We start from the raw sequence: 19,060 nt of genomic DNA, 5'->3' as shown, positions 1-19,060 counted from the left end.
ACCAGGCAGCCCCATCCCTATGGCTGGAACATCCTCAAAACCCAGCTGTTAAGCCACTTAAGGTTAAAGCTAAAAATACTCATGTTCAGGGTGTCAAGCGCTTTAGGGGTCCAAAAATATAGGAATATAGGACAAAACCCGCCAAAACTGCAAAAATATAGCACCATTTACACAGTAACTCATAGGCCCAACGTAAGGTTCTTTAGTTTTTAGACACTCAAGATGTACGGATTTAAAAGTCAATAAAAGAAGGACGCTTTTTTGGTTTCAAAAATGTCTTCCCAAGTCAAAAATAATAATCAGTTCTTTTTTCGGGAATCATTACGTCATCTTACTGACAATACATGTAAGTTATTTGGCATGTGACATCAATATCAAGGGAAATCTGACATCCCTTTCAGTTCAACATTGGTCCAAACTCAGTATTGACACTTCTGTGACTGCGAGTAACAAGCAAGGAAATTGATTTGCTGCAAGAACACCTAGAATTACAAAAAATAAGGCCAAATAACATATTGCAGATCAAAACACAAAACAAGCTACAATACTAAACCTATAACCATGATTCCAGCTTGCAGTTCAGTTATTTCATGGCTTTCAAATTCTCCTTGCACAACGGTAAAATTACAGAAATTTACTGTTATGTTCCTTGGTTTTTTTTGTTTTATGCTAAAATTTCCCCTTTTTACTTCCATGGAAACGGATCAGAAAAAATCTTGTTGAGAATACCTAAACTCATAAGCAATCCAAAATTAATGACTGCTTTAATAAATGTTGAATCAGTGAACCCTGGCAAGTCAATTTAATTGAGGATGCTCTGTAGTCACATTCAATTTGTTTTATATAACCTCTGGCTCACAAGCTAAAAAAAAATTGTAATGTTAATAATAACAATAATTTATTGCAGAGTATCCGACAAAAAGAGGTCATAAAATACAGTTTCAAAGACAAAATGCAGTTAAGATAATCAGTCTTTTTTTTGAAATTGAGGAGCAATATTAACAAGTTGCATTTTTGCCAGATATAAAATTGGAATCAAAAGAGAATGAGAACATTTTCTCATTTCAGGAGGGGGGGGGGGGGGCAAACAGTCAATGTAGGCTCAAAACAAAATGTGATATTTTTTGACTGTTTGATAAGGGATATAGAGTGTTTGTTCTTTGGATAAAAGTGAAAGTGACCTCACTAAAACAAGGCAACTGATGCAAAGCCAGGTATATGCCACAGAATGGAGACCAAAAAAGAAACACAATGTACATGAACCATGAAGCACATTGTTCCTCTCAACTGTAAACTTTATTTTAAGAAAATTACTTTCATTATTCAAACTTGAACCAACAGCTAAAGGAAATAATGATGTACTGTTCTCTGCTACTGTAGATACTGCAGTGTAGTTCATTTTTACTAGTTTCTGATCAACATGTGATTTAGTTTTTTGTTTTTTTAATATGATAACTTTCTTCTAAACATCCCAGATGATCTAAAGAGAGTTCAGTGCGGCAGGCGTGCCAAGATCTCAAGATTTTGGTATGCCTTGCCGCTGTTTGTCGCTCGTGTTGGCATAACAGAAGATTCGGGCATCTCCAGAGGATAAAACAATCTCTCGCCTTCTATAAAGTAGGCAGGGAAAGGCCAAATAACAAATCTCAGACAAGAAAGATTTGAGGTTAAGGATTACAGAATTTAGCTTCTTTTAAAAGCCTACGGGAATTTTACGAAAAACATTCAACATGCATAGCAGATAACTGGTCACGCATGGTCACGCGTGACTTGGTTGTGTTGGAACCGAATACTGTCAACTTTCCACCGTGTTTGGGAAAGTTCTTGTGTTAAACTCGAGTCTCTTTTAAAAAGTATATCGATCATCGAAAATGTTATGACAGCAAAAGCAGAAAGAATGTGAAAAAAACCTTTGTTAGCCCTGTTGCATTTTCTGAAGTTTTGAAATTTCACCGGCTCCAAAAAGGTTGAGTTATTGGATCGGCTGAAAATTATCGTCCGTTCTACTTCGATTTCTTGCATGGATATTCTAAAGCTCCAGTTATTCGACGGTTCAAAATTATTGTTTGTACTTCTGCCGATTTTTTGTATGGATATAATAAAGCTTGAATTATTTGAACGGCTCAAAGCTATCGTTTGCACTACTGGCGTTTTTTTACACGGATACACAAGCTGTACTCACAGGTCGCGAGTTTTTTTTACACGGATAGTCGTAGTAATTGTTTTAATTCATCAAAGCACTTGTAAGTCAAGTTGTCAAACTGAAATAGGCATTAGCTTTATTGATACCAAGCGTGTTCAACTGCATGCTAAGCGTGTGGTTGTTGGCACACTAAGCGTGACATCGTGCACGATAACAAAAGCCAATGGAATTTGCTGATTGAACTCTTTGAAAACAAGGCAAGTGTGTCTTCTTTTGTTTTGGTTGTTTAATATGCGCATATCTGTGTCTTCAGGACACACAAGCCGTGTTGTGTAAGTGTGATGTGAGCGTGCTATCACCTTTAGCATCAAAGTCATATGGAGGGTCACATCTTTTCTTAATGTAATTGCTTTGGAATAAGAATAAACTACAGTAAACATTAGCAAATCAAGCTTTAATTTATAATATATACCTGAAACATGCATGAGAACGAAAGATATTAAGAAACTGATATGCCAAGTAAGTCTACCCAGCTAACGTCATGATAGCATCCATACAGTTATTTGAGAACTTTTCTTTCCATTCAGTACCTTGCCTCCTAACCCTCTGTTCTTGAAACGTTACCTGTCATTTAAAGGACAGTGACATCAGTGGTGGCAAAAATTACTGTTTGTCCATTATACTTCAGTCACAAGAGGAATAAAATATAAAATATTATGTTAAACAAATTGTCTCAACAAAACAAAGACAAAAGTAATGTAAAAAGGTCGAGAATGACTGTTCGATAAAGGGAGGTATGAGAGGTTAAAAAGTCCTTGAAACTCGCAAGATCCATGACAATCTTTTTTAAGAGATAGTGAAAGCTCTTTGCAAAGATTTTTTGGGAGACTTGACAATAACAACCTATCCTCACTATGCTATCCAATTCTGTGTTCGACTTCATTTAAAAGAAGAACACTAAATTCATAGAATGCAATTCAAGGAGGCAATTTGCATCTCAAAACAGTTTATGAATCTATGAATTATCTTTAAATGTTTGTGAAAATGTGAAGGAATTGTCACTATATGCACTAAATCATAAGAAAAAGGTTCTTTAGGCTAGCAAAGAAAAAAATACATACATTTGCCTCATGCAAGTCCAAAGTAGGTATTGGAAAAGGCAGCATCATAAACATAAAAGAGGTCCTCCTCAGCCCTCTGCCTTTGGGCCTTGTGGGATGGTCATGGGTCCACTCTGTGTGTGGGTGTTGTGGTTGTTGTGAGGTGGATATGGGTCCACTACTCTCTGTGTTGTTGCTGGCATGACCATCAGTCAAGCTAATGTCATTTGAACCTTGATTGTCTAGAAGAAAGCCAAAGCCATGTTTCAGTCTGATGTAAATTGCCCCTTGATCAGCCAATGATTTTACTTGTTTGAACGAGTATTTGCGACAGTTTACTGGTTGTGTTAGTCTTCTCCTGTTTGCCTTTAGAAAAACTAGGTCCTTACTTGCCACGGCTGGATACTTCATCTGTATAGCATCAGGCAATGCCTTTCTAATAGCCTGTTCATCATCTTCTGAGCTAAGAGTTATAAAGCCTCTTAATACAGTACTTTCATCCCTCAACATCCAACTATCAGAGTGAACACTATCGGAGTAAGCCTCTTCTTCATCTTCATCCACGCTCACCAACACAAATTCAAATACCTTCTTTGTTTCAACTTTCGCTCTCTTTGACTTAACAGGAGCAGAGTTTTTGGACGAAGAGGCTTGAAGACGTTCTCGACTGTTCAAACGTGAGTACAATCCTCTTGTGGTAGACTGGCGCAACATTGCTCAAGCTCTAATGACAGCTTGTCACCCCGATGTCATGGCTGTATTTGTGCTTGTCAAAGCCTTGTCGAAAGTAGTACCAGCAAGGGTTGTCCTAAAAGCGGGAATCCAGAATCCGGAATCACAGGTCATTGTTTTACCAATACACAGAGTAAAAACTATAAAACATTCATAAAAGCTAACCTTAGGCCTAAAAACGTTTGTTTAGGCCTAATTAGGCCTAAGGTTAGCTTTTATGAATGTTTTATAGTTTTTACTCTGTGAGAGGTAAAACAATGACCTGTGATTCCGGATTCCGGATTCCCGCTTCCCGCTTTTAGGACAACCCTACCAGCAACAACATTTCTACCCCTATTTGTGGCAAGTTCCTGTACTACTTGGCTTACCTGGTTCAAGCATTTTGATAATATGCGTAAATTTTCCTCCATTCTAGTTCGATGACTTAAAAACGCGGGAAGCTATCCAGAAGTCTTTCGGTACGTTATGTATGAGCACTGATGATAACACTGACCAGAAATAGTGAGGGCTCAAGAAAGTTGAATTGAATGAATAGTTCAAGGTTGAATGAAGAATTGAATGTTGAATAAAGAATTGAATGTTAAATAAAGAATTGAATGCTGAATGAATAGTTGAATGTTTAATAACATGTTGAATGTTGAAAACAAGTTGAATGTTAGACAAATAGTGGAATATATAATACAAAACTGAATATAAAATTAGATAAATTGAATATTGCTACATTTGGCTTGCCATAACATTATTTATAAGTCAAGTTTTTGCCTTCCCAAAACTTCCTGTTTGTACTATAGTCTAGTTTACCCGTACTTAATATATTGTATTTCAGTGTGGGGATCGACATATCAGAGTAATATAAGTCGTGTTATTATTCTGCAAAAGGAGATAATAAGAATAATATGTAAAGTTTCTTTCAATTCTCACACTGATGTTATTTTTAAAAAACAGCAGATTTTGAAATTTTCTGACATTTATTTATACCAGATAGGTAAATTTATGCATCTATTTAAAAAGTGGTTTACTTCCTAAATATTTTCGTGATATGTTTACTCTTGCAAGCCAGTTACATTCGCATTATAATAGAAATTGCAACCTTTTTTACATACCTCCGTGTTGAACTAATATCCGAAACTTCTTAATTCGGTTTCAAGGACCTATGTTTTTCAACTGGTTAAGTCCTGAAATTCAAACCAGTGAAAGCATCCGTTTGTTTGCCAAGAGACTTAAAAAATTCGTTCTTTCTTAGTCATATATACTCTTTCTTGAGCTACATACTTCTTCTTTCCTCTTCTTTTCTTTTTCTTTTGTTTTTAAAATAATACACTCTATATTTTATGCTGTCCCCGATGTTGTCAGGAAGCCTATACCTCATAAGCCCACGGCTTCTATATAGGCTTCCTTGTCATTACCATCTTAAACATTTTTTAGTCTATCGTCTTTAAGTTATTATAACTTGCTAGTGTATTGTGTTTTTTTAAAATTTTTCTTCTTTTATGTGGTTAATGGCAAATAAAATGAATGAATGAATGAATTATTTATTTCGTGACATTGAAAGTCACATTGCAGTTATTCAAGTCCACAAAACATAAGAATGAAGAATTCTTGTTTTGTAAATTACAACTTTTCTTCTATAGAGCTTCGGACCCAAAATAGCACTAACGTGTGAAATAACGTTCTCCTCCGCTTTCTCATACTTCAGTAATGCACTTGTCACCAGAAACCGCCACTCCCCCCTACCCTGGGGAGACGTGGGGTATTAGACAGCTGAACAAAAAAAAGGAAGAAAAAGCCCCAGCTAAAGGTTTGGCTTTTTCAATGACTGGTTAACATTTAATAGCGAAATATGCAAAGTCCTACTTTTCTGACACACCTTGGAAACACTGTGACAATTCATGTGGCTTATCCATCAGCTAGGTTTTTGAGGAACTGTTACAGTACCATAGTCCTTGGGGGATGTCAATTTCACTAATGCCTGCACATGAGAAGTGGTACCACTTAATGGTACATGTCTTGCCGTCACAACCTATCATGTTTTCGTCTTCATTTCTCCTTCCACAGGGGCATAGAGTGTCGTCTTCTCACTCATCTGATTCTATGGAAATAAACACATCAGAAGGAATAAAGTTGTAAATAGAAAGGCACTGCAGCACATGTGCATGTTACAGCTGGATCAATCAATCACAATCCTTTAAAAGATAGCAAACATAATACTGACAACAGTCATTCTCATTGTTTTTCAAGCCCTCTTGGACTTCAATATTTTGCCTGTAAGTTCAAGTATTAAAGCTTTAATGAGATCAATTTTTATTAACTCACCGCTAGACGATGCTGGTACTTCGTTTACAATATCAGGAACACTTGAAGCCTGTCCATCCACAACTGAGAACCAGAAAGGTCAAGAAATTACTTCTTTAGAATTGCTTAATGTAACAATTCTATGCAAAATATGATGACTGAAAATGCGTTATTTAATTTTAAAATGCAAGCATTATAACCTTTCCATGCCAGCTCACAACAGTGCAACACTTCATACCGTAAGCTGGAAATTTGCAATTAAGATAGCACTTGAGACATAAAATGCCATGCACTTGCAATTTCCTGTAGGGATCCTAAAACTAAACATTTAGTACTACTAGGATGTACCTCTCTTTGCTGCAGCGTTTTGTGCTCCTTTGGTTCTTCTTGCCCTAATTCCTTTCAGATGATTAAGACACATCACAGTCTCCTACACTGTTAAGTGGGTTTCCTTCGCCAGATTCTCTCTTTGGGCTTATCTTCCAAAATATCAGTTTCTGACTTAACAGTCTCATTGAATGCATCCTGGAGAATAACTGATGGGGGATCAGACTGGACATCTTTGTTCCCATGTTCTTGAACATGTAGCCAGGCGTGTTGAGGCTTGATATAGTGACCGGGACATCCACCTTTACAGCGGGAGCAGTCACCACCCCATGGTTTTGCAGGATCAGGGACTGGAAGTGGGAAATAAGCTAGGGGGGGGGGGGGCACCTTCTTTGTTCCCAGCCATACACAGGCTTATGTGGGTATCCCGGTTGAAAGCACAAAGCAAGCACTAAAAAGGTTTCTCTGCAAACTTTCTTTTTCAGTGGATTTTCCGCTTAAAAATTTCAGCAGCATCTGCCTCCTATTTAAGAGTTTCTTGGCTTCAGGACCATTAGCACCCTTGTACAACTGTACCTTCGCTTCCCCACATGGAGCCCCTTGCACTCTTGAAATATACACATCAGCTGCTAAATCAAGGTTTTTTTTCAACTGATTCTCAGTCGCCTTAACAGTATGAACAGGTCCTCCAATGGTAGATGGAATGTATAGGTTAGAGTGGGCAACAGCTAAGCAGCCATTCATAAGTTCCACCTCATTAAGGTAAGATCCACCAGAATACCTGGTTGTAACACAAGTGAGCTTATGATTCTGCTTCAGATGTTTCTCAGCCCACAAGAAAGCCACCTCTTTATGACTCGGCCCCTCATCCCCAGCTCCATGAACTTGCACACACCAAACACTCTTTGGGTTTCCATCAGGACACTTGAAGACAGATGACAGTTCCTACTTTCTAACATTTGCACATCTGCCATACACATACACAACACGTTGTTTCACAACACCAACAGAAACCTTGTAGTCTAGTCGGTAGGAGGGGTGCCCATGCACCCCCGTGATCTAAATCATGTATGTCACCAAGTGGGCCAAACCCATGATCCCTGTCTCGTTGATATGTATCATTTGTATTTTGGGAAAGGTATGGGAGTTTCTATTTTTAGCCAAATGCAAAAAAATGTTATAAACAGTTCGAATCAATTTTGCCAGATATGTGTAAGACCGCAGGACTGAGACGCAAAACCGCTCATTGCCTATGTGTAACATGTGCATCGAATCTGTTTAATGCAGGGTTGATAGTAAATTAGTATGCGATAGAACTGGCCACAGATCTGATGGTTTATGCACTTGTCACTGGAGATCCATCAGTAGTGCTATAGGACCCTTCACGTACCTTTTGACGGTTGGAAATAGAGCGTTCTGATTGGTCGATTCCAATTTGGGTTGGAAAATTCAAATTTGGGTGGGGCATACCAACGTGTATGTGAGGGGGACATTCAAATCATGACGTCACAGACACATGACACTGCGGACTCTCAGAAAACAGGTTGGGGTGTTTTGCGTAACCATGCTGGATACAAAGATAACGGTTGGGAAATTCAAACAATGGGTCGAGATAGGGATGACGTCACAAAGTCCCAAGCCCCTCACGATTAAAGCAAAAAAAAAAAACAAGACAGGATCGTTTCTTTTCGAATCAAACGGTTTAATAACGAAAATCATCAAGGTACTATTTGTACAACAAGAAGAAAAAAAGCATAAAATACAGTCACACCAAGAATTGGTGCCCCGTAACAAATATTTACAATATTTACAAGACATGGAGTAGAGTCTTCCTAAAGTCACCCCAGTTCCGTAGTGTCCCTACTCAGTTTTTTTCATGGTGCCCCGCACACGCACCCCGCAACTTGTCAGATTAAAATTCGAGGAGCTCCCTGAAGGACATCTCCTCAAAACAGGATTTGTCTGCAAAGAACTCAGCAGCCACACAAGATCCAACACGGTCTTCACGTTCAAACTGCGCAGGTAGGGAGGCATAGGAGGCCGGAGCCCATACTTACATACGAGCCATCCACCACCTGCCGTATCAATGACATGCGACAGACGGGCATCGGTCGCCAAGCCTTCGAGCGAACACGAACCGAGCTCACGTCTCCAACGTGTATCGCGATATCGTTGGCTGTAATCAGGAATTTGTTCGCGATGGTTCACCCTGTACTGTCTTCAAATTTCGAGGCACTTTCTCCGACTTGTTTAGTAATATCGTCGGCTGCTTTTACAAATGCGTTCGAGGTGGGTTTGGCGATGGAGTCGTCTACGCTCACGAATTTGTTCACGGTGGCTCGCGTAGTACTGTCTTTTGTATTCGAGGAGCCTTGTTTTGTTCGCACGGTAATGAGCTCTTTGTCGCTTCCCAATTTGCTCCCTTTTGGCCTCCCGATCCTTTGCTTTTCGTTGTTCTTGAACACTCCCCGTTCCCGCTGTAAATAAAGAGATAACATTGACCACGTGAATGAGAGAAAGAAGAAATAAACGAGTTTCTAAGAGAAAAAAACCCACCTGAACTTGTTGTTTCTCGGCTGGCTAGACGATGTCGTTTCTTTTGAGCAAGAACTTTATCGCGGTTTGCCTGCTTCCATGCATGAACACGCTCACGTGTCCTTTGTTGTTTTGTGGTAGCGTCCATGTCCGTGAAAAAAGAGGGCCTGTCAAAAGAACTACCGTAAACGTCCATGTATAAGCCGCATCCGTAGATAAGCCGCACCCCGAATTTAGAAGCGCAGATTTTGGAAAAAAATGTAATACAATAAAGTTTAAAGTTCCAGTAACGTTCTATTGCTATAAACCAACAAGGACAAACAATCAAGGTTTCACCATAAAGTTGAAATTCCTTCGATATTGAAACAAAACGAAGGAGTGCTTAGTAGCCCAGCTTTAAATGTGGGGAGGAGTCTGGGCCAGGGCCTGGGTATCATGACCATGTCTATAAAGTTGTACCCGCAATAGGCGAAAAATTTCATGCAGAACAGGAGCTTGATAATGCAGTCGACAAATTTGCCGAGAAGGTGGTCAAGGACAACGAAACAGTCGGTCATTTACCTTGCGAGTATTCGCGAACTCCAAACACAGATGTATCCATGGATAAGCCACACCCTTGATTTATGGCTTCAAATTGTGAAAAAAAGTGCGGCTTATGCATGGACGTTTACGGTATCTTTTAAAGAACGGTTTCAATGACAGAGAGCTTTCTTTCTTCTCCAACAGAAAAAACACAGGTTGCCAACTGCAGTGTTGCTACGTCATTTCGCGCCAAGAAAAAAATGGTCCAAACACTCCCGACCCTGAGGTTGTTTTAGTTTTTAACGTCATCATGTACATGTGTCAAATGAGATGAATGAATCGTACATAGCGGAAAGGAGACGGTCAAGCTCAGGGTTGCCAGTTTGAGGTTGAATGATTGGATTTTCTATTTTTTTCTAGTCATGGACGAATCCATTTTTTTTTGTTTCTTCTGTTTTTTTCAACCAATGTCATGGGTTCATCTACAAAGAATGTGTCTTCAATCTTGAGTATAACCCCGTCATAAAGTCAAGGTCAAGGAATCTTGAGTAGAGGTCTCTCTCAAGGTCAAGTTCAAACTCAAGCATTTTATGTGGTTCGTTTGTTCAAACAAAAATAAATGATGTTTTACGGACTGTTCGGAATGATTTTTTACAGCCAAAAAAGGATGGAAAACATTTCAGACCATTTTAGAACATTCGCTGGAACATAAAAATGGAAGTTCATGAGGAACAGTATGCGAGTTTTTTTTTTTTTTTTGAGCACGTGCTTGGTTAAATGTCACTTCATGAACATCATGCTAGATCATCAAGTGAAAGCATTTAGGAAGGAAAAAAAAAATTCGGGATCAAAAGTTCGGAAAGATGGGTTTAAAAAAGTCATGGAGGATATTTGTTTTTTAACCAAATCCGAAAAAAAATGTGAAGGTCACCCACATTCTCCCAGGGAAGAAAAAAAACAATGGAAAAAAGAGAGCATGCAAGCTAAACACAAGTTCTTTCTTGTCATCACATATATTTACAGACGTTCTGAAAGTACTTACAAGTTTAAAAAAACGTCTATGTAAAACTATTTACAGCGAAAAAAATGGTTTAAAGAAAAAAACTCCCTAAAAATTCACAGGGGAGTCTTTTTTTATCCGCAACCTCCTCAGGAAGGAAAAAAAGATCATGCAAACAAAACGTAAGCAAAAGTTGTCATATTTACAAGATTTCTAAAAAAGTCGACAAAACTAGTTACAAAAGATATGTACAAGTTGAAAAACTATTTACAAGTTTACCTCCATCGAGGCAGGAACAAAACACCTCGAGGGCAAAGGCCGTACTAGTTATAGATTCTCCGGTTTCCTATTTTGTGAAATAGGTTACATCTGCTGCACCGGAACTGTCCAGATTTGCTTCTCGAGGGCGGAGTGGTGGCCGGGATGACTGCATTTCCTGTCCAAGGACAGATGGCTAGCTTTTCTATGAGAAAAAAGATAGAAAGAAACAACATGAGTCTCCTTGATCACAATCGTCAGATAAGGGTTGTAGGTAAAACTCACCAATCTCCTCCGCCAGGGCTTTCATGTTATCCCTATGCTCCATCTTTTCTTTTAACTTTAAAATGAGTTCTTGGAGTTCTGGCAGAAGGACGTCCCACCAGCTCTCCATCTTGAAAATTTGGGTTTCTTGGACTCGAATGCACTATTTTATACCGATCAGGTGACCTCGTTTTCAACTGCAGTTTTTTTTGCGGAGGGTCTGGGGCAGGACTCTCTCGAAAAACGCCACGTGGTATTGAGAGCTCTCTATCTACCTTTAGTTTCAGAGGCCTTGGAGGACCCATTCGAGTCCTACTGTTTTTTTTTAAAGACACATCCGTCATAAAGAACTCAGACAGGAATGTCATATAAAACAATGTTTAATGAGAAGAACAATGCGTGTTTTACATGCGGTAGGGACAAAACCAAAAGTGTCTATAGTGTGGTTGGGTGGACATCGACCGTAGACAGGTCCTGGCCTTCTGAGCGGCTACAAATCGTTGGCTCCGTTCATGATGGATGTAGTGAGTAACGCCTGCTCGCTATCCGTTTCGAGAAGAAAAGGAGGAGAAGAAGAAACCATTGAAACGTTCTCTTCCTAGCCAGAAACGTGATGTCGTCCGCGAAGCAGCTGAACCCCCCGCCAAGATCATGAAGGACACCACGGAAAAAAATGATGTGGAGCGGCGTAAGAAAAAGCGGGAAGAGAAAAAGAAACAAGACGAAGTGGAGTTGAACAAAGCCACAGAAACCTTGGACGGTCTCGTCACCTCAGACTCCCCACCTACAGAGACGGTGGCGTGGACGCCTCTCAGTGCAGAATTGAAAGAACTCTTAGAGTCAGTCCCTGATTTAGAGGACTTGCCCAGCTACGAAGCGATGATGGAACCCTTACTTCCTACACAAGGATCTGTGGTAGTGACCCCTGAGGAGGTGAAACTAGAACCTCAGGAACCGGCCGTCGTGACTCCTATGGAGCCACGACCTGACTTAGAACCTGGTGCCGTCTTGGAAGCCCTACCGGAATCATCCCCAGAGGTACCTTTGTGTCCGTTGCACGAGACTCCTTTAGGTGAGAACCAGACGCGTGGGGATCCGTCCTTCCGATAGGTCTTTTGTAAAGAGATGGGTGTGGATCGAGCCTACGAATGGCAGGCTGAAGTACCACCACAACTCCATCACGACATCAAGAAAGGACAATGGCACTGTTTTTGTGGGGAGAAAAGTAAAGTGGTACTAACGATGAACCCTGATTCCCCTAATGTGGGCCGCTTTTTCTTGACGTGTCGCCAGAACATGCCCTGCCGGTTCTTCCAATGGTTGGACCGTGAATGGTCAGACCAGATCTTTCAGCACCGATGGCAACAAGCCAGAAAGAATGGCTGGAAAGGAGAACGGGAGGAAAAAGCCAGTGGGTTGCTCAAAGTGAACGCTCCATTGGACCCTCATCAAGCCAGAAAAAAGTGAGAGTTGGAGAACGAAACGGTGGTGATCCAGGTGCCCGGCCTGCCGGACCACAAGTGGGAGGAGGAACTAGAGAAGTACGTGAGAAAGCGGCGATGGATGGCTCAACAGAAAAAGTGGATGGAACACGACGAGTTGCAGCAAAGGTGGTGCCGGCGATTAAAACGCACCCACCCCATTACGCCTGAACTGTTGCATGCTTGTTTTGAACAATTGTAAATGCTTGAGATTGAAATCGATCAGGTATAAATAAAAGCTTAAACCCTCAAATTGGTGTGTGTCATTATGTCGTGTGTTGAGTTTGGACGACGTCTGTTGAGAGCGGTCGTCGCTCATGTGGACCAACTCCCTTATCGTGAATTCAAACAACGGGTTCGTTGGCGTTTGTTGACTTGGCTTTGTCGGGAAATGATGAAGCTGCTCGGAGCCACACACGAATGGGATGGATTTCCTACCGACGAACCCATTCATACCCTAGCGGTGTTCGAAGTCATGAAAGAAGGGATTGACTATAAGTGGAGTCATTTTCTCGTCTATATGGACTGGTTGATAATGACACTCGAACCCGAACATGCTTATCACACGTGGCAAACCCTTAAAAAGCATTATCCACAGGACATCCCGACCATTCTGGAGTTCACAACGGGTTGGCTCGTCACCAAAACATGCCGAAACACAAAAGGCCGCCACCGTGTCGCCACCACGCCCATCGTGAGTGCCTACACGGATCCTCAGACCCCAGGTTCATTGGGTGGTGTGTATCGGTACGCTCAAGCTCAAGGATTGATGCAGAAGGAAGCCTTACAAGAATTGCAAGGGGAATTGGCCTACACACTGCATGGCCCTGTTCGACAACGATTCGAGATGCTCCCGGTCTTGGTGTTTCACAAGGACGAACAATGGCAAGCCGATCTCGTGGAGGTGCAACCTCTCAAACAATGGAATGGTGGGCATCGTTATCTCTTGACAGTCATCGATGTGTTGTCCAAATACGCTTGGGTGGTCCCCGTGAAAAACAAGACAGGTACTGTGGTCACTCAAGCTTTTGAAAACGTGTTACGACAAGGACGAAAACCTCAATGTTTACAGACGGATCTGGGCAAAGAGTTTTACAATGCTCCGTTTCATCGGATGTTGGAACGAGAAGGGATCCAACACTTTTCGACGCACGGGGATGCCAAAGCATCCATAGTGGAACGCTTCAATCATACGTTGAAAGAACGCATGTATCGGTATTTTACCGCACGAAATACTCAAATGTACCTGAACGTGTTACCTCAAGTGTTAAACGGGTACAATCAGAACCGTCATCAAAGTATTGGCATGGCCTCACGAGACGTCACCGATGACAACGAACGCGTTGTATGGACCAAACTGTATGGAAAACGTTTGAAACGACACCCTCAACCTAAACTCAAGGTGGGCGATCCAGTCCGTTTGAGTAAGAAACATCGTCCTTTAAAGAAAGGCTATCTCCCTCTTTGGAAGGAAGAACTCTTTATGGTGAGACTTGTTGTGGGAGGACCTGTGGTTACTTATCTCTTGGAAGAATGGGATGGCACGCCCTTGGAAGGGAGTTTTTACGAGCAAGATGTCCAAAAAGTGACTGTGCCAGACGACGCTTTGTTCCGAGTGGAAGAGATTTTACAATGACGTGGATACGCGGTGAAAGTCTGATGGTTGGGCTGGCCCCCAAAATACGATAGTTGGGTCCCTCGTTCCTCCTTGACGCATGTATAAAAAGAGATTTTTAAAAGAAATAAAGATGAACCATGTCGTGTTACGCTACCTTGTCGAGTCATTTGCAGAAAGCTGAGTTTCCTGACAATGGCCCCTCTGACTTCAAGGCATGGTTGCCTAAAGATCGCCTGTGGCAAGAGGACAACGGATGGGAAGTGAGACTGTCGGGCGCGTTGTTCCCTATCATTCCACCACCCGAGCCTGGACAACCCGAAAAAATCCTGGTCCACGAGGCGTACCATGGGGTGGGACATCCAGAAACATGGAATAAGGAAGGATACCTGTGCACCTACTGCTATAGCACCACAAAAAAGGTCAATAACAAACTACAGATTGCACTGTACCGAGTGGATGCCGACCGAATCTATACTCAAACAGATACTGTTCACTGCGATGATCTCATTCGAAAGCAATTCACCATCGTCGATGGGGTGGGATTCATGAAAGCTCTCCTTCATCAGATGGAATGGCAGAGAAACACGACGCTCCAAAACATTAGAGGTGGGAGTGTGCTGGACCATCGGCGGGTGACATTTTGTTGGGAAGAAGAGGATGCCGTGATGGAGCGGAAGACCTTACGCGATATCCACTTAGCCGACATCCGATTTTCCATTCAGAAACATTTGGCCTTACGCTTGGGATGGTTGACAAGAATGAAGGATGGAACGTACAACTTGGGTCCCAATCTCGAATATTCCCTCTACGACAAGGATGCCCAGAAAATGACCCATGTGAGTTCGACTGAATGGCCTACCAATCGTCTGTGACGAGAACCTTGCTCTTGTATTCGGATGTGGTGAACAGTAACATTGTGGGGGATGCATCGCATCCTTTAGTACGTGAAGTCTGTTACCGACGAAGTGGTGTGGGTACTGTGTATTTCAAACCTCTACACATCCAATGGTTACCGTTACGTTGCCCGTACTTGGACGTGATCAAAGTCAGTTTGGCCGAAAGCAGTGGACATCTGGTCGCATTTGGAAAAGGCAAGACCATAGTCACCTTTCAATTTCGTCATCGTGGGGCGCACGTATAAAAAGCGGTTCCCCCTTCCTAGGCAAAGACACAACATCCCCACGAGAGGCGGAAGTCTGACGCGGTATTACCCTGCATGCAGTCAACGCGGGGACGGTCTCACAGAGGAATTGATTCAGATCACTGCGCCCGTGATCTTGGAATCGTTGCAATCGGGACTTCGTACAGCTTCCAGTGGAAAATCCCTAGGTGTTGTTGGAGACGCCATCGGACAAACCTTGAAACGAGGAGTCAAACGGAAAGCCGCCGCACTAATCCAAGCTGGGGTGAAAGCGGGAGGCCAGCACGTATATAAAAAAGCCAAACGCAAAGTCTCTGACATCTTTGGTCGAACATGAACACATACGTGGTTCAATCGCGTCCGCGTTGTCAACGAGCATTGAGTTGGTATGGAACGCTAGGTTCCAGTATAAAAGGCACCGACCATCCACGTCAGGTCGGTGTGGTTGGTTATCAAGCGTGACAATGACCTTTTCTTTCCTAGCCATCTCCTCAAAGGAATCCAAAGACTCTCCTCCTAGCAAACCATCAAAAGCTTGCTGTAGCTTTGCATTAAGATCTGCAGAGGCTTCAGCACTGGTTTCAGGGGCAATAACAGAGAGGGACGTAGGATTGAGATCTGCAGAGGATCCGCGGACGCTAGTTTCACAACCCTCGGCACTGGTTTCAGGGACAATAACAGGGGGGGATGTGCTAGTATAAAAAATGTTTTGTGTGTAGCCAGGCATGTTAAAAATATAATAAAAAGGTTGACACTGGCTAAAATATTGTGTTGGACGTTTCGGCAACTGCTGTTGCCTTCCTCAGCAGGGATGAAAAATGCAAAAATCTAACGGTGTCCCGATGGTACACGATGCATATAAATATAAAATCGCACTTCAAAAGAATATTTTAAAAAATGAAATAGACAATAAAAACGAAAGTCTCCAGAGCACTCTAAAATATTTTTACAAATTCTTTATGTTATTGTAAACGTTTGGAAGTGCTATGTGCTCGTTTATAGCCTTCGTATCTCGTAAGGAATGCCAAGCCTCCAGAATAAGTCTTTGTCGCCATGCCAATGATCTGTCAACAATTTCGACGTTCATCAAGTCTATTTGGTGATTGTAGCGCATGTGGTGTTTGGCCAACAAAGAGTTTTCATCTAATGTTGCTATGGCCTTTGAGTTCTCTTTGACGCGTGTTTTTAGCGCGCGCGATGTCTGACCGATGTAAACACAATCACAATCTTTGCATTTGATCTTATATACGATTCCTCTAGAGGCCTCCCTCTCGATTTTGTCCTTTGGTTTTTTAAGTGTATTTGAGATTGTCCGAATAGGTTTATGAGCAACCTTAATGTTGAAACCTCAAAGAACCCTTGCGATTTTCTCGGAGAATCCTTTGGCATAGGGCAAAACAACCATACCGCGCTGGTCGGAATCATTTACTTCTTGTTGTCTGTTGCGTTGGCAACCATTGTAGATGAAATTGGCAGGGTAGTTATTAGCAGTAAGGGCTTTTGCTACTCTCTTAGCTTCTCGTACAGCTTCCTCTTCGGTGGACGGGATATTCTTTGCGCGATCCATGAGGTCACAATGGGAAGCACAACGGAGAAGGAAATGTCACAAGAAGAAACTCCAGAACATCTTGCCACGTCCTCCAATGCACGAAACCAACCTCAAGGATAAGTGGGTCGTTAACATCTCTGGTAGACCGCTATCTGTAAGCGAACATTCAGCTTTAAGCCTCAACTTTAATTTTGCCATCACTCCGCAGAGTTTACCAGTGCCACAAATTGTTTCCTCGATCGAATCTGGCATAGATCAGCTTCCTGACGCCGAAAAAGACCTCGTCAGAGCTTCAGTCACTTCTGCTATTAACAGTTGGCGCCCTCCCCCACGAAAAAACATCACTAGTGAAGAGGAAAAAAGCGCTCAAAGATCTTGCCAAAGACAAGTCTGTTACAATTTTGCCAGCCGATAAGGGCCGAGCCGTAGTCGTGATGAATACCAACGACTACACTGAGAAAGTAAACAACCTTCTAAACGATGATAAAACTTACGAGAAGATAACAGATAAAAGAAGGAACCCAACATCGAGCACCGAAAAATCCCTCAATAAACTTCTCCTACAGATTAAAGATCAGCCAGCCCCACATGACAGCGACAAAAAACAGTTGGAACCGAAGCTCTATCACAAACTTCATAGTACCGACTCCACACCGGCATCATTTTATGGCCTTCCCAAAATCCACAAAGACAACGTCCCGTTAAGACCAATTATGAGCGCCATTGGGTCTCCCACATACGAATTGTCCAAATACCTCGCCAATATCTTGTCACCACTTCAAAACAATAAGTACACAGTTAAGAACAGCGCATCTTTCGTTGAAAAGATCCGCACTATGTCAGTGGATCCCGACGAAATCCTAGTATCCTTTGACGTCGTGTCACTGTTCACTTGCATTCCTACCCATCTAGCCATGGAAGTTGTTAAAGAAAGACTCGACTTTGATAAATCACTACCTGAAAGAACAAATTTATCCATCCAGAATACCATTGCCCTTTTACAGTTCGTCCTCGACAATAACTTCTTCGTGTTCCAAGGTGACCATTTCAAACAAATTTTCAGTTGTCTGATGGGATCTCCAGTCAGCGCCATCTTAGCCAATCTCGTCATGGAATATGTAGAAGAAAAGGCCCTGTTATCGGCTCCAAACTCTCCCAAATGGTGGATCAGATACGTAGATGACAGCCATGTATGCATAAAAAGGGAACACGCGGATGAATTCCACGCACACCTCAATTCTGTCAACACTAACATCAAATTTACCATCTAGATAGAATCAGAAGGTTCTATTGCCTTTCTTGACACAAAAACAACCAGACAAGACGATGGCTCTATCACCGTGTCTGTATACAGAAAAGCTACCCGCACCGACCCGCTACCTTGACTTCAAATCTCATCACCACCCCCAACATAAATACTCGGTCATACGCACCCTCATGGATCGCGCAAAGAATATCCCGTCCACCGAAGAGGAAGCTGTACGAGAAGCTAAGAGAGTAGCAAAAGCCCTTACCGCTAATAACTACCCTGCCAATTTCATCTACAATGGTCGCCAATGCAACAGACAACAAGAAGTAAATGATTCCGACCAGCGCGGTATGGTTGTTTTGCCCTATGCCAAAGGATTCTCCGAGAAAATCGCGAGGGTTCTTTGAGGTTTCAACATTAAGGTTGCTCATAAACCTATTCGGACAATCTCAAATATACTTAAAAAACCAAAGGACAAAATCGAGAGGGAGGCCTCTAGAGGAATCGTATATAAGATCAAATGCAAAGATTGTGATTGTGTTTACAGCGGTCAGACATCGCGCGCGCTAAAAACACGCGTCAAAGAGCACTCAAAGGCCATAGCAACATTAGATGAAAACTCTTTGTTGGCCAAACACCACATGCGCTACAATCACCAAATAGACTTGATGAACGTCGAAATTGTTGACAGATCATCGGCATGGCGACAAAGACTTATTCTGGAGGCTTGGCATTCCTTACGAGATACGAAGGCTATAAACGAGCACATAGCACTTCCAAACGTTTACAATAACATAAAGAATTTGTAAAAATATTTTAGAGTGCTCTGGAGACTTTCGTTTTTATTGT

At 41.9% G+C, this 19,060-nt stretch overlaps 1 protein-coding gene across 1 annotated transcript; it reads left to right on the top strand.

Annotated features, from left to right (window-relative positions):
* The first annotated feature begins 17,396 nt into the window (after positions 1-17,396).
* On the top strand, positions 17,397-18,233 carry LOC138031534 (uncharacterized). Its single transcript, XM_068879216.1, has one exon. It carries the CDS (start codon positions 17,397-17,399, stop codon positions 18,231-18,233), a length of 837 nt encoding a protein of 278 aa, XP_068735317.1.
* Positions 18,234-19,060: the final 827 nt, after the last annotated feature.

The sequence above is a fragment of the Montipora capricornis genome, chromosome 14 (genome assembly GCF_036669925.1).
Source record: "Montipora capricornis isolate CH-2021 chromosome 14, ASM3666992v2, whole genome shotgun sequence".
Lineage (NCBI taxonomy): Eukaryota > Metazoa > Cnidaria > Anthozoa > Scleractinia > Acroporidae > Montipora > Montipora capricornis.
This window is presented reverse-complemented; position numbering and strand designations above follow the sequence as displayed.

Bases quoted from the DNA above. Each gene is read 5' to 3' on its own strand.
- LOC138031534 (XM_068879216.1), top strand. From the start codon at position 17,397: ATGAATACCAACGACTACACTGAGAAAGTAAACAACCTTCTAAACGAT.